The 23,892-nt window shown below is 45.4% G+C and overlaps 2 protein-coding genes and 1 pseudogene across 2 annotated transcripts; 2 read left to right on the top strand and 1 right to left on the bottom strand.

Annotated features, from left to right (window-relative positions):
• Window positions 1-1,961: 1,961 nt before the first annotated feature.
• On the bottom strand, window positions 1,962-3,858 carry LOC135638199 (UDP-glycosyltransferase 86A2-like). The gene is made up of 2 exons (XM_065151216.1): window positions 3,147-3,858; window positions 1,962-3,075 (listed from the first exon to the last, which is right to left on the bottom strand). Exons 1-2 carry the CDS (start codon window positions 3,856-3,858, stop codon window positions 2,138-2,140), a joined length of 1,650 nt encoding a protein of 549 aa, XP_065007288.1. The 3' UTR covers window positions 1,962-2,137.
• A 9,144-nt stretch (window positions 3,859-13,002) lies between these two features.
• LOC135639176 (putative ripening-related protein 4) lies at window positions 13,003-13,690 on the top strand. The gene has a single exon (XM_065152970.1). The coding sequence runs from the start codon at window positions 13,003-13,005 to the stop codon at window positions 13,558-13,560; it is 558 nt and encodes a 185-aa protein (XP_065009042.1). The 3' UTR covers window positions 13,561-13,690.
• A 412-nt stretch (window positions 13,691-14,102) lies between these two features.
• Window positions 14,103-23,108, top strand: LOC135638518 (cell division control protein 48 homolog E-like; annotated as a pseudogene).
• The last annotated feature ends 784 nt before the right edge of the window (window positions 23,109-23,892 follow it).

Below are 23,892 nucleotides of genomic sequence, written 5' to 3'. Positions count from 1 at the left end.
GCGCCTCACGACGGACGGTCATCCCATTCACAATTGAATATTACAAGAAATATGATCACGATCATGATGGTAACGATTACAATAGTGATTGATAGACCAGTGTGGCTAAGAAAGGATTTTCTAACTATTTACAATACCGTTGTCCGTTCCATCCACAGCTTCTTCAACTGCGCACATACTACGAAGCCGTTTCACCACATGGTCTCATCTGCAGGGTTGACAATTCATCAAACACCCCACAAGCAGCGCAGTCAACCATATCGGCATTGACGTACTTAATTGTCACCACGCATGACGATGCAGGGCATTGCCTGAGGAAGGACAACTTGGTTTCGTGCTTGAGAAGCTGCGGTGGTATCACATGGCTCACGTAACCCATCTTAATAACTGGAGTTTCGTTCTTGTGCAGGGAATTGCTTCGTCTGAACAACAGTTATTTTCTTCTGCTCTTCACACCCAGTGGGCTCCTTCTTCTTCTTCGATAATTCTGGATCTCCATGGTAAGTTTACAGGAGACACAGTAGCCTTTATTTCATAGCAACAGTACATAAGAGACCACAATCAAAAGATGAGAACAAGTTATAGCGATGAGATTGCCAGGAAATAAACAGATGAGAACAAGTTATCGCGATGCGTGCTACATCACGCAGAGCAGGAAGGAAACAAGCCGCATGTGATTCCAGCTAAAGCTCTTTGCCCACCGGATTCATCCCGTGGAGTAGGTACGACACAAGCCGACATGTGATGCCAGCTAAAACTCTTTGCCCACCGGATTCATCGTCCACATGTCTTCCCTCGTCATCTTTCTCTGCAACAACTGTGCGACGTAACCCCATATGCAGCTCCCAGGTACCGAGAGCTATGTAGAGACTAGAGGGGATGGGGCAGGAGTCCTACAGGTAAGTTTGTGTTACTGTCTAACTTTTGATGGCTCATTCATTATTATTGACCACCCTTCCGGTACTGGATTCTCCGTTCAGGACTCGGCGAACACACCCCTTTGGCTCGGTGGTGGCCCGTGCAAAGGCAGAAAGCCGTCTGATGGCTGCGGTGTTGGCATTGTGGGAAGGACTCGAGGCTGCTGAACTCCTCCAATGAACACATTTACGGATCAAGACAGACGCTTTGTCCTTTTTTTTGCGATATTTTCCACCTTTTTGACAGACTTAGAGTGGTGGAAGTCTCTCACCTCTGTAGATCTGCTAATGTGATGAGCCACTCTCTAGCTGGTTTAGGTAGAGCTCGCAACCCTGTTTTTGTATGCTGCGGATGATCCGTATGCTTCTCATTTTGTCCAAAGCCTAAGCATCACTCGGCCTCTTGCTTGCCCTCAACCTCCTCTTCTTCTCCCTCACCAGTGCCTGCGGCACCTGCCCCACCCCGACCCCCAAGCCACCCTAGCCCACCCCGAAGCCTTCCTACGGCAAGTGCCCCATCGACACCCTCAAACTGGTCGCCTGCGCCAACGTGCTCAACGGCCTCATCACCGTCGGCGTCGGCAAGTTCCCCGAGCAGCCGTGCGAGTGCTGCACTCTCATCGACGGCCTCGTCGACCTCGAGGCGGCGGTGTGCCTCTGCACCACACTCAAGGCCAAGGTCCTCGGCATCAACCTCAACGTCCTCGTCGACCTCAGCCTGCTCCTCAACTACTGTGGCAAGATAGTCCCCAAGGAGTTCCAGTGCCCTTGAACCACTCGGCCATCGTCTCCGCCACCCATGTATCCTTTGCGATCTTCTTGAGGTTCTGAAACAGCTACTGTGTTTGAAGTGTCTTCTCTGTTCTACTGCGTAATTCGTGTTGCTTTCGATGCCGCAAGATATGAGAGTGAGTAAAGTGGTCATATTTCTCAAACTGTAAAATTAAGTATATTATTATCAATTTCAATCAAAATATTTTGATCAATAATTTAGATCAAACGAAATTAATGAATTAATTTAGATTAAAGGTTGGACACAAATGATGCCACTTATTTATCATAATCTTAAAATTATGACCATAAAGTTACATTGAGTTGCAATTTTTTGTGAGCTGAATAATAATACATCACATTTACTGGAGAAAATAGCTGTAATTTAAAGTACCTGTAAGGGGTACATGTTATTCTAAATTACGCTCTAAAAACTTGGCTATGTATGCCTAACTCCTCTTCGTCTCTGTGACAGCTGATGCCTTCTTTTGTGAGAGAAGTCCGAGTAGATCGGCGGTGAATTGATCCAAGTTCTTTTGCGACGAACCATGCGGAGCCACCGCACCCTGCACGGCCTTCTTCACCTCTTTCATCTTCCTCCTCAGTTCTGCACCGCCTTCCCCTCCCATCAGGTCGTCGATTCTGCTCGACACTTTGCCTCTGCTAACCTCACCGATTTCCCCGAGATCCATCCCTATTCCCAGATTCTCAACCACCAGCTTCCGGTTGGGCGGCTGGTCCGAGAACAGCGGGAAGCACAGCATCGGCACGCCGCACCACATGCTCTCCGCCACCGAGTTCCACCCGCAGTGCGTCAAGAAGGCGCCGACCGCAGGATGCTGCAGAACCTCTCGCTGGCGGCACCACGGCACCACCATCCCCCGCTCGCGGCTCGCCTCGAAGAACCCTTGAGGAAGTGGGTTGGCGGCGCCGGAGCTCGAGCTCCCCGGTCGAAGCACCCATACGAAGTTGGCCTTACTGTTCAAGACCCCGTAGGCGATCTCCTCAAAATCTTTTTTGCTGACAGAGGCGATGCTTCCGAACGAGACATAGAGCACGGAGCTCGGCGGCATGGAGTCGAGCCACGACGAACAATCCGACTCGGGCCAGAGGGAGGTCATGACGGTGCCCCCGGTGAAGCCGTCGGGAAAGACCGGCCCGACGGCGTAGAACGGCTGCTCCTGCTGCAGCACGGCGATGGTCTCCTCTTCGAGCTCCTGCACGGTGTTGGCTAGCACGAAGTCGCACCTCTTGACCTCCTCGAATGACCTGGCGATCATCTGCTGTAAGGGCGTGGTGGTGTCCGTCTCCCGAAGGTACGACGCGAGGTCGGTCGTCTCGATCGCCGGAATGCCCGGTATGTAGGTGATGGTGTCCTTGCGATTCTCTAAACGCACACCACGAACAACGTAACGGTCAATAACGAGACAAACAAACGCCATGGCGATCGTTCCTTACCGGGAGAAGCGAAGTGGCCGTTGGCGATGAGGAGGTCCATGTGGTAGTAGAGGGTGAAGACGAGCGCCGGCTTGGTCCAGAAGGAGACGCACGGCAGGCCATGGTTCTTGGCCAGGGTGGACGCCCACGAGAAGAAGGTGTCGGTGAGGATGAAGTCGACGGGGGCCTCAGAGAGGAGGAGCTTCCGGATCAGCTCGTCGACGTGGGAGGGGAGGAGGTGGAGGAGGGCGGAGTAGAACTGCTCGGGGTGCGAATGGCGGTCGAAGGACACCGGCAGGCCGTCGCTGACGAGCTCGTAGCGGATGTCGAGGCCCCTGGAGCGTGCGCCGGCGAAGACGTCGCGGTGGTCCGCGGAGGAGGCACCGGAGGCGGTGCGCTGGTGTTGGAAGGCCTCTGTGCAGGCGAACGTGACGACGAAGCCCCTGGCGGCCAGCTTGATGGCGAGGTCGACGGCCGGGGCGAAGTGACCTTGGTAGGGAGCGGTCACGAAGAGGGCGTGGGGCCCGGTGGCGCTGCCGGAGCTAGTCATTTTCGTTATCTTTTGCAATGGGGAGACAGACAAAGCGGGGGATGAGCACAGAGGAAAGAAGAGACGATGAGGCAACTCCTCATTCGACGCAAATTTGTAAGACCAGCTATTCCCGTCCACGTGGAAGAAGTCCTCCACAATAGATGATTCGAGAGGTCGCCATTCAAACACGGCGGGAGTCATAATCCGAATCGAGTTCGATCGAATATATACTTAAACAAGAATCAAATTATAGCAATATTAATGGGAGAATCGTTTCCTTGTTTAAAGGAAAAAACAATTATATATATATATATATATATAAGGAGGAGAAATGCTTCACGATTCAAACGAAAAGAAGTCAAAGTCAAAACGAGCGACCATGTTCTTTCCATTCTCCTGATGATGTTCTCACGCACGGTCCAACAATCACAGCGATTGACTTTTGGATCTCAAGCCATAGATGGCGGGCGAAGATCGCCACACAAGGAAAGGGTGTCAGTGTTGGAAATGGACGTTTGGAATTCATCGGATTTAGCTAGAGGAATATTAATGCTGTGAGAAAACACACATGTCATGTTGTTCTTAGGGACTTTGATTGCATCAAGTTTTCTGAATTTTCCAATTATATTTTGCTCCAACAGAGTACACATTTCTTGTTTATTGAGCCGGTAAATTCTAGATGAAGATATTATTTTATATTTTATATTTTTTGCTTTTCATTTAATGTCATAAACAACATCTATAATGTGTTAAATCACCTAATAGTTTTTTTTTAACTATAACATTGCATTATATATTATGCATAAAAAATTTATGATTACTATGAAAATATTCACGAGTAAAAGAGAATGATCAAACATTGGTCTATATAGGATTTGACTCCTAATCTAACAAGCTTAAGTTTAGATAATAATCTGAACAACGAGTTCAAATAGAAAAAAAAATATATGTTTCAAATAGAATTTTGGTTGAATAAAAAATACATATTTACGCCTAAAATAAGTATAGGTTACATAAAAAGAAGATTAGTCTGGTAATAATATACAATATTCACTTTTTTAGATTGAGGATCCAAATCCCTCTCCTACAAGATTAAAAAGCATAAACTAGTTTAGATTATAAAGACTTGGATCCTTAATCGTAAGGTCTTAATTATTAATTATATTTCAATCAGGCAAAATATATAATCTATGTAAAATATTATTGCGGGAAAGGAGATGACAAAATAATTGGTATCATTGAATTTAATTGGTTTTATAATTTGCGCTATTATCCGAAACGAATTCGAATACAAAAAAATTAAAATAAACAATCTTGAATAAAAAAAATAAATATTTACACATGAGTAATTGGTTTCTTGATGATCCAAACCTGCAAATTTAGAAGGTGTTAGCTTACATTTTAAAAGCCTAAATTGCTAATAGCAAGATTTTGATCACATATCACTAATTAGTAACGTGTACCAACCAAGCAAAAAAAAATTTCGTGGAACGAATTCAATTTATTTTTATAAATTTCATAATATATTTAGATCAAACTTAATTCAATTTATTTTTGTGGGATGAATTCAACCCACGTCCTTTATGTTGAGCGACATCATGGTCGATGCAGATGTAAGCAACAACAAGGGGACCAATAGGAGCTTCGACAATTATAGCTTTAGGTTGAGGTTGACCATCTTCTAGACGTTGTGACGACCACCACTATTTATCTTAATGTTAACATAGTTGTTGCTCAGTAACTGTATCAATATTAATATAAATGCAGAGTGATGCAGTATCATAAACTTAGCTGGTTTTGCTTAAGTCGTGTGGTATCATTGTGTGTCCGTTCGTAAATGTCAGTCTCCCCGAAACCTCCCATGGTCCCTTAAGACCAATAAAAGAGAAAACGGGTTAGAGAAAGCGTTTCACTCGGGATCCACAAGTAAACATTCCAGGAAATACTTCATCGACAATACAAATTATAAATAGACTTTATAAGCTCTGAATGATTGCACAACAAAGGGTTAAAATTGTCAACTATAAATCGAATATCTCTCGTAAGTGTCTACATAACATGACTTTTATTTACAAGCCTAAGAAGGACACCAAACCCAACTAAAAATGGGGCTGTTGAGCCTTCGACCGTTCCTCTACATGTTGTGCAAAGCATGAACAAACAAAAAGACATGGACATACATAAGTACTGAATCAAACATCATGAAACTTTGTCCGTGACATTCTCCCCCACTTATTCCTTCGACGTTCTCGTCGAAGCCTTTGCTGACACTGCAACACCTCACCTTTGTTGAGTTTTCAATCTTCTGCTCCAGCTGCAATGCACCTCTTGGCTCCTACCCTGCTCTCTGTTGTTGTTTTTAAGTAGTCGAACCTTTGATCCGCCATGCTGCTTCAACTCACTAATGACTCTCTAGTGTGGGGTTGGCTGAGTTTTGTTGATCATTGTTGGTTCTTACGGATCCTCCAGATAAAGGAAAAGACCATCTTTAATATGCACCAGTCTCTTAAATGCCTTATGCTGCTTGAACTCGGTGGATGCTTGTTGGAGCTTTAACGAGCATCGCCTCGTAAACTTCTAAAGTTTTGGGTCATTCCTCCACAAAAGTTGCTTATTGACTCTTCTTTCACTTAGTTGTCACTTTCAAGTAGATTCGCATCACTTCCGTTTTTGATTGACATTCTGTTGGGAAATAAAGTGGATAATCTACTCTCAGTAGCACTGATCATCATTGGTGAGGATTTGACAACTATTGTCTTCTAATATCTTTGAATGGTCTTTGAATATGTACATAGCTCATCTACTGGATAGATAAGAGCATTGGGGTACTCGGTTTCGCCCATTCTCTTAAGAGTTGAGAAGACAATGGTTACTTGACTTCGCCCACCTCCTCAAGAGTTGTACTCCATGCATCGAGCTAGTTACTAATCTTCGCTTGCTCTTCGCTCACACTTCTAAAGCACTCGAAATGTTTGCACTCCTTGCATTGAGTTAGCTACTGTGATTCACCTTCTCAATGTCATCGAACTTCAGGAAGTTTTCACCACAACTTGGAGTAATTCTCTAATAGATTTGGTCGCCTCTGGGATTGTACCGTCTTCTCCATCAACCCGGCCGCCTACTCCATTGAGTAGCAAAGGTACAACATCACATACTATCTGCTTCGTTCCTTGGTCATGTGCTCTTGCATGACCCGAAGTCCTTCACTTTAGGCTATCTTGATGAGAAGCTCGTTGACACCGGTCTTATGAAGTTCCTTGGCCTCTGCCCTTCAGCCTTGTCTCGGTACTTGGAGTTTGCCTCTGCATCCTCTACCTCCTCGGTCCCTTTCACGACCATGTACTCTCCCTCCATGAGAGCAAAGGATTAATGACTTTCACGGAAGTCCTACCTCTACGGTACCATGGCGCTGCCATGCCTATGGCCCTACTATCCGTCGCCTCGCATCTGCATCCCTTTTCTTCATGATCAGTAGATATGTCTCTATGGCACTCCTCCGAGTCCACCTCCATTCTAACTAATGCTTGATTTTAGGTAGTTAAGTCTCTCTGGACTCGTCGTCGCTTCCTCGCCCCTTTCAACCCCCTGCTTCAACACCTTTGTATTCTCCAAGCAGCTCCCTTTGGTCGATGGAAAAATATACTGCAACTCTCATGCATGGCCTCTACCATCACGTTATAGGATTTGTACCAATTCTGTTCTCCTTAGCTTCCTTGGTAGCAACGTTCGCTTACTCGACCTTGTCTTCTGATTTGTCGGGCTCCCTTAAACGAATATGGACTCTGAAGCAGTCCAACTCTCTAGCTGCTTCGATTATACCTCTGCATGATCAAGTCCCTCCCATGGGACTCTGGTACTTGCATTTGGACTTTTTTCTTGGTGGAACACAACCCCCATATGCTGATGACCAAGGCTTTCATTCGATGTAAAATTCAATGCACGCATGGAAGACCCGCCTCTGCGGTACCACGACCTTCACTCTTTGAATCCATAGCTCTTCTTGCCGTATGTTGTTCACCAAAGTGGAGCTTCCAGTAGCTCCCGATCATATCTCCGTATGATATAATCCCTCACGGGACTTGTCATGTGTATCACATTGCCACGAGCTGTTCCACTATGATTCGCTGCACCATGTCGCCTCCTAGTGACATCTTTATTGCATTCTGATTCTAATGAGATTGAACTCGAATTGTAATCCCTCCATGTGTGGCCTCTGCCAATACATCATAGGGTCTCTTCCACCTTCAATTTTGTTCGCTCCTTTGGCAATCGACTTTTATCCACCCGCTCTTGGGTCACACATAGATGAAGCACTGTCCTAGGATAGTCTGTCACCTAATAGCCCCCGAATTCCACCGACTTCGCTTGAAATGGTGCACTATTGTCTGGATCCTGGGCCTCTGCCCCTACTAGCACAATCTCCACTGCGCATCGCTTCTTTCGTGGCAACTTGAATGACAACACTGTGGTATATTCTTCAAGAGTACCCGCCTCTGCGTCCTCTTGCCCTATGTCAGGGCCTTTTGAACCCAACTTCGCCTCCGCAAGTTGATCCGCCTTAATTCCTCCATCAAATGCTTCTCCGAGATAAGGTGCATGTGCCCAGAAGCTCCCTTCGTCTTTGGCACCATGCAAGATGAGTCCGCTCCGTCAGAATGAAGGACCCATGGAACAACATGATCCTGCTCTTGCCTCTATAAAAGTTCATGTCCTTGGCCTCTATCCAAGGAAAGCACTGTGCCTCTGCTTCATATTCTATCTTCTATGTTGGCTCCCTTTATGCAGTATGGGCACCTCGCCAAGTTATACCCAAGTTTCTCCGCTCCTCGTTTTTTTACATTGAGTTGATGGTGGCTCTCGCGCCTACCATTCCACGGGTCAACCCTCCCTTAAGTCCGATCTTCATATCGACTCCAAGTGTGCCTTCATTTGTGTTGCTTTCAGTTGCTTCCCCACTTGATCTCGCAATGCATCCACCAATGCATTCTCTCAAGCGAGATCATGCAATGACTCCTCGCCGCTCGCTTGGTCCATTGAGCTTCGTGAAGTTGTTATTTTTGAGGTACTCCTCCTTAACATATACGGTCTATTACACATGATTCTCCTTCTAGAGAGCAAGGACTTATCCCTCTTGGATATCTATCCCGCTAGAGCAACATCTCTCTTCGTTTCAGAGACCACCATCCCCTTGGACTACTCCGATTTGTTGAACAAATTATGCATTATTTTGCCTCCTATAAACACAGTTGCTAGATTGTGACTCCACGTCAATACAACCTCCACTGCACCACTCAAGGCCTAGCAACATGTTGAACTCGCTACACACTTCAGCCTCCTACGAACGTATCCTTCACATGCCGAAGAGAAAGTTTCAATGCTCCATGGCGCCGAGTTTCGGTCGCCTTGGGATGGCCGCGAACATTCCATCATTTGCATACAAGCTCATGTATGAGTACCGAATTCTTTGAGTTAGCAATTCACCTCACCTCTATGAGTTTTGCACAACTCTTTCGGTCGCTGAGCAACTCATTCCACATTGCATGGTCTCATCCTTTACCAAGCACTTCACTTGCCTTGAGCATCATCAAGTATAGTTGTCAACGTCGAGCTGTAGCTCAGACTCAGCTATCCTAACCTTTGTGTGTTCCAGATTCTTCCAAGCTTGCTTGTTCTCGTGGTGCCTCTTGTGCGAAGGGTTGGCCATTCCTCTGAATGCCAATCTCAAATGCCCGCTCCTCCGAGCGACTCCTTTTCCCTACATCTCCATGCTTGTTTTCCCCCAAACGGTCACGCGTGTGCTGACTGCCATCAACGCAGCCCCGCTTGGTCCCCTACGTTTGCATGCCAAGTGTTTCTATGAATGCTTATCCCGCTCTAATACCATCTGTCGCGGACTTAGTTGCTTTTACCTAAGTCGTGCGACACCCTTGCGTGTCCGTCCGTAATGGTCAGCCTCATCGAAACCTCCCATGGTCCCTTAGGACCTACAAAAGAGAAAATGGGTTAGAGAAAGCGCCTCACTCGGGATCCACAAGCAAACATTACAGGAAATACTTCATAGACAATGCAAATTATAAACAGACTTTACAATGTCATGCCCCCCTAAATTTATTATATTATAATTCCACAAACAATTTAGGATCCAATCACATATTTGAGGTTACTAAGAAAACACCCAGGGTCAAAATTTACTTATATAATCCATAATTCATAAAACCCGTGCAGTTTATAAACATACCATCGTATCACTTAATGATTCACAAAATCAAAAGCCAACTTAACTAAACCATAACCACATCATAAATCCAAAAGTGTGGCAATCTATACAATCACATGACTAAAATATATAATAAGTTTATATCATTACACATCTTAAGCTTAACATTCCCAAAAATTCCGACATGAGAGGTACTTTCCAAATATTTACAAGATACATCGATCTAGATTTGTCATTGATATTTCATTACACACAAAAGGAATATATACAACTTCAACCTATCAAATACGAAATATTTGCCCCAAAATTTTCTAGCTTTCCTCTACCTCAATCCAATTTACACATTTTAGTGAGTGATAAGCTATCCTGAAAATTTTATCTAGCAACGGGATAAGCATATAAAGCTCAGCAAGTGATTAACATATCTATAACAAAGAGGACGATTTTCAAACAAATAAGGTATCAAAAATATAAGACAGAGATACAAGATGAAAACAGAGGCATATTCTGTTTGAATGCAGAATTACGATGTCGTTTCATTAGAAGCATGTTTTGTTCATATAATTGAGAAAAGATAACTGGAGCATATCATTGGCATAAGGAGTATATCCATAACATATGGTATATTTTAAGGTATAACAAAGACATATAAATATTTTGGAAACATATCAAAGAACAAAACATGAATAAAAGCTCAAATGTCACATGATGTTGCATTTATTTCATTCTTATCTAAAGCATATATATAGAAACACAGCCAAAGTCTTGGATATCATGTCAAACACATAATAGAAGGTAAAGTGGGATCATAACATAATATAGTCCATCCATTTCTAAATGACCACCAAACATAAGTCTCCCACATTTGAGAGCTCCATCCACCCACGTCTGAGTGAAGTCATAGGGGGCCGACATAACATCACGGGCTCCAAGCATAACTCCCTTTACCATTTCTGGCAAATGTTCATATTTATCCTACAAATACCAAAGTACAAAAGGATAGTGAACAATAAAATTGAGACATATCAGAAACACATGCGGAAACAACGGAATGCATGTGACTATACGAAACATTGCAATACAAACTTGAACTTTATATAATAAATACAAGTATACAAATAATTGAAGGACAAAAGTATACAAGAATTCAAGGCAATAATGTAAAACTTAATTTAAGTAAGGGTTTTTACTTAAATTGATTTCCAAAAAGAAGAAAGAAGATGAGGCAAAATCGATCAAAGCTCGACATAATTTAATAGATATATTTCATAAATTATTTAGATAACCAATTATGCTCTAATTTATATAAAATAGGTGTCATTCGAAATATGTGTTAATTTATTTTTAGATAAATTAAGTTTTGCTAGAATTGAAGTTTACAATAGGGAGGTACAAATAATTTCGTAGTGAAATATCTAAAAACATCAGCTCTGTTTTACTGAATCCATAGGGTCGAGAAAAATAGATATTTTCAGCTTGCATTTGTATTCCAAAAATTTTAAATTAGATATACATAGAAAGATATTTGAGTCTAGTTCCCAATAGGAAGTTATAAACAATTAAGCAACAAGAGGTCAGAAATTACATTCCATATTTTATAGAATCTATATAGTTAATTAAAACATAAGTCTGAGTAGGCATCTAAACTCTAAATCATTCGATCTTAGTATCAAAATAAAGATCTTTAAGTCTACTTTCAAATGAATTAGACTTTACCTAAATCAGAGTCCAGTGCTAAAAGTTAGGTTTGAAACAATGCATAGAGGTTAGATTACCGAAAAATTATAGATTCATGACTTTGTATCAAAACGAAAGAAAGATTTGGTGCTAAACTGAAATCTTTCGAATTATATAGAATTAAAATGAAAACAGAAATTAGGATTACTATGGGATGAGATTAGAATACTTGTCTTAGAAGAGTTTGATTCCCAAATATGGGGAGTTGATGCAAAACCTCAAGCAAAGCTTCCTCTTCCTCTTCTTTTTCTTCTAATTACTTTAATTACTTGGGTTTGGCTAGTACAAGAGTTGTAAGGTGTCATGCATATATGAAAAGGGCTAGGTATCAGCAAACATAAGCGACACCAACTTTAGGTTAGCTAATGACATATGTCCATCATTTTTTTATTTAATTTAAATCCGAATCTTTCATAAATCATATCAAAATTTTAATATTCACTCTTAGGTCCATAGCCATAAACTTTTAATATAATATTATTTAATTAAAAAATTATTAAATAATCATCATATTTACAAACATGCATTTATTAAATTTTTAAAAATGGAGGATGTTACATACAAGCTTCTTTGAACGGTTACACAATAAAGGATCAAAATGATCCATTACAGATCGAATATCTCTTACAAGTGTCTACATGACATGACTTTTATTTACAAGCCTAAGAAGGCCACCAAACCCAACTAAAATGAGATTGTTAAGCCTTCGACCGTTCCTCTACATGCTGTGTAAAGAATGAACAAACAGAAAGACACGGACATACATAAGTACTACATCAAACATCATGTTTAGAACTTTGTCCGTGACAACAGAGTGGGTAATGATGAGGTTGATGACGCACTTTTCATGGAGGTGGGTGGTGTCACGCTAAGAGCGGATCTTATCATCGTTAGAGGCGATCAAGCAATTGTATTGACGTCGACACCATCGAACATTAAAATTATATATATTTTTTATTTCATATTTTCATCGATAAAACTGATGTCTAAATGAACATAGATGTCAGTATATTTTTTAAAGTATGAAAACTAAAATACTAAAGATAATTAACTAGAAGGGATAATATATAATTAGCTTCCAGAAAGCATTGATCAAAGTCAATGTCAAATATATTGACCAAATCAACGACAAAGGCATTGACCAAAGTCAATGTCTGTGCCATGTTTATGAGGGAAAAGGAAACCAATCACAAATTAACAACGCACGGAAATAATCTCTTTAATTTGGATTCATTGAATGCAACCAAAGGTTACGCGACCGATGGTTGAGTTGGTTTCCCTCTATCGCATCTTTGTGTGCGACCACTCTCTCTCTCTCTCTCACTCTCTATGTTCCTTAGCCATTGAGGTGTATTTCTCTATATATAGCTCCAATCTGTATACACTTGAGCATGGCGATTTCTCTAGCTTCCTTGGCCATAACCTTAAATGTTTGCGCCGGCAGCTGCTTTCGCTGCTCGCTCACCGAGCCTCCATGCACCGCCAGTGGCTACCTCCGTGGTAAGTCCCACAGCTGCAACACCGATAACTACTCAGAATGCTGCAAAGATGGCGAGATGTACCCCCAGTACCAGTGCTCGCCGCCGGTGACCAGCTCTACGCCGGCCCAGATGATGATCGTCAGTTTCGCAATCAACGGCGACGGCGGAGGCCCAGGGGCGTGCGACGGTCAGTACCATAACGACACCGAGATGGCCGTTGCCTTGTCCACCGGATGGTTCGACGGCGGCAGCCGGTGCAACAGGAGCATTCGAATCAGCGCCAACGGGCGGTCCTTGCTGGCGAAGGTCGTCGACGAGTGCAGCTCCGTCGAAGGCTGCGAAGCCGAGCAGAACTACACACCACCGTGTCCCAACAACGTTGTCAATGCATCTCCGGCGGTGTGGGACGCGTTGGGCATACCGGAGCTGCAGAGAGGGGATTACAATATTACTTGGTCAGATGCATGAAGAGAAGAGCATGCAGCTACGAAATGCTCGACGAATACACGGAAGAAACTTGTGTGCAATTCCATTTTTATCTTTTATTTGACTTGCTTTCTAACTTACGGATCGTAAATTTTCATATCATATTTATGTTATATCGACTCTATCAAATCGAGTTTGATCAACTTTGATCACAAATCAAGATCGAAGCCAAAGCATCATTTCCTTCCTTACCCAGTCAGTGGTTTTCCAGTCTCAATATTTTTTATAAATGGTTTTATTATTATATTTTAATCATAATTAATGGGTTATTATTATTATTATCATCAAATTACCCATCTCCCGGTCTAGAAGTTTCCAGAGCTAGCCAGAATCCGCGCTTCGTTCTCCGACCCGACTTGGGGCCCTTTTGCACCCGATCTGCTCTTCTGCTTGAAGATGCGCGAAACCTCGCCCATGTCCGCGTCCGACGGCTCAGGATGCATGGTTGAACGGCGGATCTCAACCGCTTGAGAAAGCAGATCATTCTTCACTGAGCGGTTCGTCACTCTTCCGCTTCGGCGTCTAAAAAATTGGCCTCCCTTCTCCCGCCTCGTTAGCTCGCCTTCTTTCCCATTTATCATCTCGTTCGTTCTTGGACCTCGATCTTAATGGCGAACCCACGCGGGTCTTCTGCTTCCGATGCGTAAGTTCATTGTTTCTTTTTGTTTTCCGCGTGTATTTCTTGGCGTTGTCGATTGGATTTCTCGAAGGTGTTTTGCATGAATGAGAGGCTGTCATCCGTTTCTCGAGGGTTTCGATTGGATTTCTTAGGGTGGAAATTGATGCAGCAAGGGTAAGAATAACACGGCGATCCTGGAGAAGAAGAAGTCGCCCATTCGTTTGATCGTAGGCGAGGCGATCAATGGTGATAATTCGGTGGTATCGAAGAATCTTGAGAGGATGCAGAAGTTGCAGCTATTTCGTGGTGATATTTCGTATCGTAGTCTTGCTGTCCTACTCAATAGATATAGGATTTGTGTGGTTGCTAAGATAGAGTTACTGTGAAGGGATATGATTGTAACTCAACCCGGCTGACGGCCTTGAAAAAGATTAGGGTTCGAATAGGCAATGTTTGATTATGGTTGCATCTGGTTTTGGCAATTTGTTTTGTTAGTTATAATTTCCGGCTCTTAATTATATGAGCTTCAATTGCAATCACTAAAATTCATTCGTGGATTCATTTTCTTTTTTTCATTTGTTATTCATTTATTTTCTTGAGGGAAATGGGGATTTCCAGAATTCTTTGGAGATCTTAGACTTAGGTTGTGTTCAATTGAAAATTTAGGCTTTTAATCTAAGACAGTCTTTTCAATGTTTTTCTATAGGGAAAAAAGAGGAGGGATACAATTTGCATTGCTCTAGCTGATGATACATGTGATGAACCAAAGATCAAGATGAATAAGGTTGTTAGACTGAATCTCAGAGTGAGGCTGGGAAATATTATCTCAGTCCATCAGTGCCAATATGTAAGTGTGTGAAGTGTGTTCGTATTCTTCCTATTGATGACACAATCTAAGGAGTTACAGAAAACCTCTTTGATGCATATTTGAAGTGTGAGTTTTTTTTCCTTCTATTATTTGATAAATTACACATCACAGCCACATTATGTTGTAGTTAAACATTAATTTTTTTACAATATTTTCACTGCAAATTTGTAGGTTGTTTTAGAATTGCAATTCATTGGAACCACCTGAGTGTCGTTGGCAACTTAAAGAAGTTTCTTGGAGTGAAGTTTGTCCGATCCCTATTAATGGGTTATAATCTGTTTTCATGATTTGTGGTTGCTTTAGCTAACTTATTGACTTGTTTATTTGCAGCATATTTTCTGGAGGCATACGCCCTGTTAGAAAAGGGGATCTTTTCCTTGTCCGAGGAGGTATGAGGAGTATTGAATTTAAAGTTAAGGAAACCGATCCTGCAGAGTATTGTATTGTTGCTGCTGACACAGATTTTCTGTGAGGGGGAACCTGTAAAAAGGGAGTATGAGGACAGACTTGATGAGGTGGGTTATGATGATGTTGGAGGAGCTAGGAAACTAATGGCTCAAATAAGAGAGCTAGTAGAGCTACCTCTTAGACACCCTCAATTGTTCAAGTCAATTGGTGTCAAGCCACCGAAAGGTATTTTGTTTTATGGACCGCCTGGTTCTGGGAAGATGCTGATAGCTAGGGTGGTTGCAAATGAGATGGGAGCCTTTTTCTTCTGCATTAATGGTCCAAAGATCATGGCAAAGCTAGCTGGTGAACATGAGAACAATTTGAGAAGGCTTTTGAAGAAGCAGAGAAAAATGCACCATCAATTATTTCTATCGATGAGATCGATTCCATTGCTCCTAAGAGAGAAAAGACTAATGGATAAGTTGAGAGACGTATAGTGTCTCAATTGCTGACGCTGATGAATGGGCTAAAACAGTATTGATCCAGCTCTTAGAATATTTGGTAGGTTTGTTTGAGAAATTGACATTGGAGTTCCAGATGAAGTAGGTCGCTTGGAGGTTCTTTGAATCCATACTAAGAACATGAAGTTAGCTGAAGATGTAATTGACCATTTCTTATTATTTCTTTTGACCATTATTCTTTTGAATAATAATACATTTTATCTTAATTTTTCATTGATGACAGTATTTCATGTAATGCAGGTTGATTTAGAAGGGATAGCTAAGGACACTCGTGGGTATGTTGGAGCTGACCTTGCCACTTTATGCACTGAGGCAGCTCTCCAGTGTAGACGTGAGAAGATGGGCATAATATATTTAGAGGATGAATCGATTGATGCTGAGATTCTCAACTCAATGGCTGTTACAAACGAACATTTTAAGACTGCTCTTGGATCAAGTAATCCATCTGCACTCCGAGAAACTGTAAGGCCACTTTTTAGTTGTTTTAAGTCTTAAAGACTATATTTTTTCTTGTTCTTTGAGTATGTTAATTCTAGGGTTGATATCTTTTAAGCTGCTGGCTGTTTGAAGGGTTGAGGATGAGAAACCTTGACACTTAGAAATTCTTATTGTAGTTGAAATTTTCAATTAACTTCTACGCATTCAAACATTCAAATTGGTACATAAAGATGTGTGATTTGGCCTGGTATCCAAAGCCCAAAAAGAGCCCTACATGCTCTATGTCATGACAGGCTTATGCAATTAGGGCTGGAATATCTGTTTGTCCTTGAGATATTTTAACTTGAAATGTGATGGTTTCTTTATCAGGTTGTTGAAGTGCCAAATGTTACCTGGTATGATATTGGTGGGTTGGACAATGTTAAGAGGGAGCTGCAAGAGGTAGTTTGGTGAATAAGTTATGGTTTTTGCCTTTGCAAAATGCCTGATGGTGTTGCTTGTCTAACTCTTCTCCTTTTTCTTACAGACTGTGCAATATCTGGTTGAGCATCCTGAGAAGTTTGAAAAGTTTGGGATGTCCCCCTTCAAGGGAGTATTGTTTTATGGACCGCCCGGTCATGGAAAGACCTTGTTAGCTACGGCCATTGCTAATGAATGCCAAGTGAATTTCATCAGCATCAAAGGTCCTGAATTATTGACTATGTGGTTTGGTGAGAGTGAAGCAAATGTGTGTGAAATCTTTGACAAGGCTTCGTCAATCTGTGCCCTGTGTTCTCTTTTCTGATGAGCTTGACTCCACTGCAACCCAGGTTATCTATCCATTGTTTCTGTCTAACTTGTGTCATTCACTTGTATTTTCTATTCTTGATCATAATTTTTTCACTGCCACTGCAGAGAGGCAGCACTGTTGGCGATGCAGGAGGTGCTGCTGATAGGGTTCTTAATCAGCTACTGACACAGATGGATGGCATGAATGGCAAGAAAACAGTGTTCATTATTGGGGCAACTAAAATGCCTGACATTATAGATCCTGTTTTGCTTAAGCCAGGCCGTCTTGACCAATTGATTTATATACCTTTACCAGATAAGGCCTCTCGATACCAAATATTTAAAGCTTGCTTGAGGAAGTCTTCTGTGTCTAAAGATGTTAACTTGAGGGCTCTTGCCAAGTACACTCAAGGATTTAGTGGTGCAGATATTACAGATATTTGCCAACATGCATGCAATTTTGCCATTAGAGAAAACATTGAAAAGGTAGGCTTTTTTTTTTTTTTTTTTTTTGTATTTGTCATTTCCTTTCTGTTTTGACCATGGAATATAATTATTTGTGTGTGATAGATATTTCTGATATTGTATATTAAAAATGACAGCTGCAGCAGTAGCTTTCTTCTGTTATGTGCTCCGGAATCTGATATGTTGCACATCAACTTGATAGTGTACATTCACTTGGCAAAGCATGTGAGAAACAGCATCATTTTAATCTTAGTTCTTTTTTGGTTAAGCAATATATATACATTTTTAATTGTGTGTTTTATGCTTGGTCAAAATATGAGTTGTGTATATTATGTTACATAAGGATATCACAACTTATTTTAAATCTGTTATGCCTAATTTCCATCAGCATTAGTCTGCGGATTGAAACATGATAATTAGTTGGTGGATTGTTGTGCTGTTTTATATACTTAACCCTTGCTCAAAAACTGGAGATAGAACATGAAAGCCTGCTTCCAGACCTTTTGACAAGGTCAAGAGCTTCTGCCTCCCAAGTGTATTTTGGTTATAATAGCATTAATTGCTGATGGTACAAAATTTCCATTTCTACTAGACTGAAATTGACCTCTTTGTTATCTTATTATGTAGGATATAGAAAGAGAAAGACGGAAAAGTGAGAATCCTGACGCAATGGAGGAAGATGAGGCTGATGAAGTATCAGAGATCAAAGCTGCTCATTTTGAAGAATCAATGAAGTTTGCTCGTCGGTGTCAGTGTTGCAGACATCCGGAAGTACCAGGCTATTGCACAGACCTTGCAGCAGACATCACACTGTGGCACTATGGAGATCTTTCATGTTTACTAGATCTCATTCGGGACTCAAGAAACGAATTTGATGGTGAAGGCTGGCCTCGCGCGTGGGGCCGAGGAGCCGAGGCGTGCGGGCTGGTCGCGCCCGTGGGGCCGACGCGGGCGGGTTGCGCCGTCAGCCGAGGAGCTGACGCAGGCTGACCGAGCATGGGGTCGAGGCAGCAAGCTGCGCTGTCAACCGAGCAACTGAGGCGGGTTGGCCGTGCGCGTGGGGCCGAGGAGCCGATACCAGCCCTAGAAGTCGCTGCTGTTGGTGCAGGTCGGCTGTAGTGGAGCAACCAAAGAGAAGGCTAACGTACCGTCATTCCGGGCCCTCCTTCTAGGGCCAAAATGATGCGGGAGGCATCTATTTAAGCCGTGGCCTCGGGGCCGACGCGGCTCGGTTCGGGGGTCCGGATGTCGGGTCGGCAGGAAGGTCCGCCGCAGCGCCTGGAAGAGTCCGCCCCCTCTGGTACTTGCACAAAGGTCGGGCCGAGGCGCTCGGCCCGACCTCTCCGACGGCCAAGTTAGCGATGTGGAGAGGGTTTTGGAGGAAGAGATGACTCCATACAAGTGTGGCGTGTGTCTCTTAGGTGCCCCCCCCTTCCCTTCAAACGAATGAGAGGGTATTTATAGGGGAGTATTATGCTTCCTGTGCTTGATGTGCCCCTTGCAGGGGGCAGGCTGGTACTCCTGACAGTAGCGATGGCGTAGCGTGTTGGACCTGGCTTTTGCAGGATATTAATGTGCCTCGGTCAGCGTTCTGATCAATTCCGAGGTGCGTGACATCATTTGGAGCAGCTGACACTGTCTTGAGATTGATTGTCATATTTACCCTTATCATATTCCCCCCCGAAAGGAGCTATGCGTCGGTTGTCACGCAAGGGGAGTCCGATGCATGGCTTCTGTCTTTAGGTGGGCTGGTCGTGCATGGGGTTGAGGCAGCAAGCTGCGCTGTCAGCCGAGCAACTGAGGCGGGTTGGTCGCGCGCGTGGGGTCGAGGAGCCGATACCAGCCTCAGAAGTCGCTACTGCTGGTGCAGGTCGGCTGCAGTGGAGCAACCAAAGAGAAGGCTAACGTACCGTCATTCCGGGCCCTCCTTCTAGCGCCAAAATGATGCGGGAGGCATCTATTTAAGTCGTGGCCTCGGGGCCGACGCGGCTCGGTTCGGGGGTCCGGATGTCGGGTCGGCAAGAAGGTCCGTCGCAGCGCCTGGAAGAGTCCGCCCCCTCTGGTACCTGCACAAAGGTCGGGCCGAGGCGCTCGGCCCGACCTCTCCGACGGCCAAGTTAGCGATGTGGAGAGGGTTTTGGAGGAAGAGATGCCTCCATACAAGTGTGGCGTGTGTCTCTTAGGTGTCCCCCCCTTCCCTTCAAACGAATGAGAGGGTATTTATAGGGGAGTATTCTGCTTCCTGTGCTTGATGTGCTCCTTGCAGGGGGCAGGCTGGTACTCCTGACAGTAGCGATGGCGTCACATTTTGGACTTGGCTTTTGTAGGATATTAATGTGCCTCGATCAGCGTTCTGATCAATTTCGAGGTGCGTGACGTCATTTGGAGCAGCTGACATTGTCCTGAGACCGATTGCCATATTTACCCTTATCATAAAAATGATGCGGGAGACATCTGTTTAAGCCGTGGCCTCGGGGCCGACGCGGCTCGGTTCCGGGGTCCGGATGTCGGGTCGGCAGGAAGGTCCGCCGCAGCGCCTAGAAGAGTCCGCCCCCTCTGGTACCTGCACAAAGGTCGGGTTGAGTTAGCGATGTGGAGAGGGTTTTGGAGGAAGAGATGCCTCCATACAAGTGTGGCGTGTGTCTCTTAGGTGTCCCCCCCTTCCCTTCAAACGAATGAGAGGGTATTTATAGGGGAGTATTCTGCTTCCTGTGCTTGATGTGCCCCTTGCAGGGGGCAGGCTGGTACTCCTGACAGTAGCGATGGCGTAGCGTGTTGGACTTGGCTTTTGCAGGATATTAATGTGCCTCGGTCAGCGTTCTGATCAATTCCGAGGTGCGTGACGTCATTTGGAGCAGCTGACACTGTCCTGAGATTGATTGCCATATTTACCCTTATCATATTCCCTCCCGAAAGGAGCTATGCGTCGGTTGTCACCCAAGGGGAGTCCGATGCATGGCTTCTGTCTTCAGGTGGGCTGGTCGTGCAGACGCAATTTCGGGGAGAATGGAGCCGAGGGGCCGAGGAGCACGACGTAGGCGGGCTAGCCGCGCAGGTGTATCCTGGGTGGCGTAAAGCCGAAGAGCCGAGGAGCACGACGCAGGCGGGCAGACCGCACAGGTGTGTCCTGGGTGGCTTAAAGCCGAAGAGCCGAGGAGCACGACGCAGGCGGGCAGACCGCGCAGGCGTGTTCGCGAGGGCCATGCGGCCGAGTAGCACGACGCAGGCGGGCGGGCCGCGCGGGTGTCTTGGGTCATGGGCAACGTGCGACCGATGAGCACAAGTAGCACGACGCAGGCGGGCTAGCCACGTAGGCGTGGTCGCGAGGGCCATGCGGTCGAGTAGCACGACGCAGGCGGGCAGGCCGCGCAAGTCTGTCTCGGGAGTCGGGGGCCGAGGAGCACGACGCAGGCGGGCAGGCCGCACAGGCGTGGTCTCGGGTATTACGGAGCCGAGGAGCATAAGGCAGGTGGGCAGGTTGGGTCGACGAGTCGCAAGTCGAAGATCGAACTGGAGCGACTCGGGCTATGGTATGAGTTGGAGATCGAATTGGAGCGACTCGGGCTATGGTCTGGGCCGGCGAGTCGCAAGTCGGTGGTCGAACTGGAGCGACTCGGGCTATGGTTTGGGCCGGCGAGTCGCAAGTCGGTGGTCGAACTAGAGCGACTCGGGCTATGGTTTGGGCCGCTGAGTCGCAAGTCGGTGGTCGAATTGGAGCGACTCGGGCTATGCGCCAAGGAGCACGACGCAGGCGGGCAGGCCGTGCGGGTGTCTTGGGTCATGGGCAAAGTGCGACCGATGAGCACATCTCAATCAGGAAGCCGAGTAGAGGTCGTGGTCTCGGACAACGTGCGGGCGAGGAGCACGACCAAGCGGGCAGGCTGCATAGGCGTGTCTCGGGTGATGGGCCGAGCCGGCGAGTCACAAGTCGGAGGTCGAACTGGAGCGACTCGGGCTATGAGCCAAGCCGACGAGTCGCAAGTCGGTGGTCGAACTGGAGCGACTCGGGCTATGAGCTGAGGAGCACGACATAGGTAGGCAGGCCGCGTGGGCGTGTCTCGATTGACACGCAACCGAGGGGCACAACTTTGTCGGGCAAGCCGATCAGAGGTGGTCTCGGGCAACACGTTGCCGAGGAACTAACGCGGGCTGGCCGCGCATGGGGCCGAGGCAGCAAGCTGCGTTGTCAACCGAGCAACTGAGGTGGGTTGGCCGTGCGCGTGGGACCGAGGGGTCGAGGCGCGTGGGCTGGTCGCGCGCGTGGGGCCGAGGAGCCGAGGCGCGAGGGCTAGTCGTGCCCATGGGGCCGACGCGGGCGGGTTGCGCCGTCAGCTGAGGAGCTGACGCCGGCTGGCCGCGCTTGGGGCTGAGGCAGCAAGCTGCGCTGTCAGCCGAGCAACTGAGGCAGGTTGGCTGCGCGCGTGGGACCGAGGGGTCGAGGCGCGTGGGCTGGCCGTGCACGTGGGGCCGAGGAGCCGAGGCGCGCGGGCTGGTCGTGCCCGTGGGGCCGACACGGGCGGGTTGCGCCGTTAGCCGAGGAGCTGATGCGGGCTGGCTGCACATGGGGTCGAGGCAGCAAGCTGCGCTGTCAGTCGAGAAACTGAGGCGGGTTGCCCGCGCGCGTGGGACCGAGGGGTCGAGGCGCATGGGGCCGAGGAGCTAAGGCGCGCGGGTTGGTCGCGCCCGTGGGGTCGACGCGAGCTGGCCGCACATGGGGCCGAGGCGGGAGGCATCTATTTAAGCCGTGGCCTCGGGGCCGACGCGGCTCGGTTCGGGGGTCCGGATGTCGGGTCGGCAAGAAGGTCCGCCGCAGCGCCTGGAAGAGTCCGCCCCCTATGGTACCTGCACAAAGGTCGGGCCGAGTGCCCTCGGCCCGACCTCTCCGACGGCCAAGTTAGCGATGTGGAGAGGGTTTTGGAGGAAGAGATGCCTCCATACAAGTGTGGCGTGTGTCTCTTAGGTGTCCCCCCCTTCCTTTCAAACGAATGAGAGGGTATTTATAGGGGAGTATTCTGCTTCCTGTGCTTGATGTGCCCCTTGCAGGGGCAGGCTGGTACTCCTGACAGTAGCGATGGCGTAGCGTGTTGGACTTGACTTTTGCAGGATATTAATGTGCCTCGGTCAACGTTCTGATCAATTCCGAGGTGAGTGACGTCATTTGGAACAGTTGACACTGTCCTTAGACTGATTGCCATATTTACCCTTATCAGTTACCATGTCAAGGTAAATCTTTTCAGCTCTGTTCCAAATTATCGCTTTCATATATCAAGCTAAACCTTTTTGACTGGATATTAAAGTCCAGTCACACGTAAATAAAATACTAGAAAGCGACAGGTTTCCTGCATTCTTCAATGCAAGATGTACTTGTGTGTCTCAAGGTTGTTGCTATTGTTTCGGGTGTTTGCTAAGATAGCTGGTTAGGAATGTCACTTACAGGTATGTATCTGAAAACCCAGGTTGCTTAAATGGAGGCCAATCGGTTGATTTCGCACAGCTGTACTTGCAGGTGGGTCGCCACAGATGCATATCATTTACAAATGATGATAAATTTGAATTTTTATACAAATACCTGTCCTGTTTGGTTAAATCATATTAAATTGATCAAATCTAGGAGTATTAGCAAGCATAACTACTAGAACTGGATCGGATTGGCCAGAAGAAAATTATGAATCGGTTCCGAGATAGGTCTGATCTTTTATGAAGTGTAAGAATTTATGGGGTTAAACAATGGGTAAAATTTTCGAGATATTAAAAAGACTGATTAACATACCTTTGAAATCACGTTTAATCGGAAAAGAATATGCTTGACGAATATTAAAAATTAAAATATCCTTACAGTCTTTTGCTTTCTCAATCACATAGTTCGATGTGAGGAAGATGGCATCGATGTCAAACGAAAACCCCAAAGAATCGACAATAGATATAAACAGGTTAGAAGAGAAACATGGAGGAGCAGAAGTAGAACAAAAGGGATAAAAAGAAGAAAAACAAGAGAGAAGATAGCAGGTGAGGAAAAAGAGAGAACATGATATAATATGTTATTATGTGTTTTATATAATTTGTTCGATAGATTGATTCATCAAACCAACTAATGCCTCGATGTATCAAAACTTAGTCGAATGGATGATAGTTTAGTTATGATAATTAGGCAAATAAACATTAAAAAAATTAGCAAATATTTTCCCCCCTCAGGAAAAACCGCCGCCTCACGCCCCCTGTCGCACGTGACATCGAACCGGCGACCG

This window comes from Musa acuminata, chromosome BXJ3-5 (assembly GCF_036884655.1).
Source record: "Musa acuminata AAA Group cultivar baxijiao chromosome BXJ3-5, Cavendish_Baxijiao_AAA, whole genome shotgun sequence".
NCBI classification, from domain to species: Eukaryota; Viridiplantae; Streptophyta; class Magnoliopsida; order Zingiberales; family Musaceae; genus Musa; species Musa acuminata.
The sequence above is the reverse complement of the archived record's forward strand: the minus strand, read 5'-3'. Positions and strand labels throughout refer to the sequence as shown.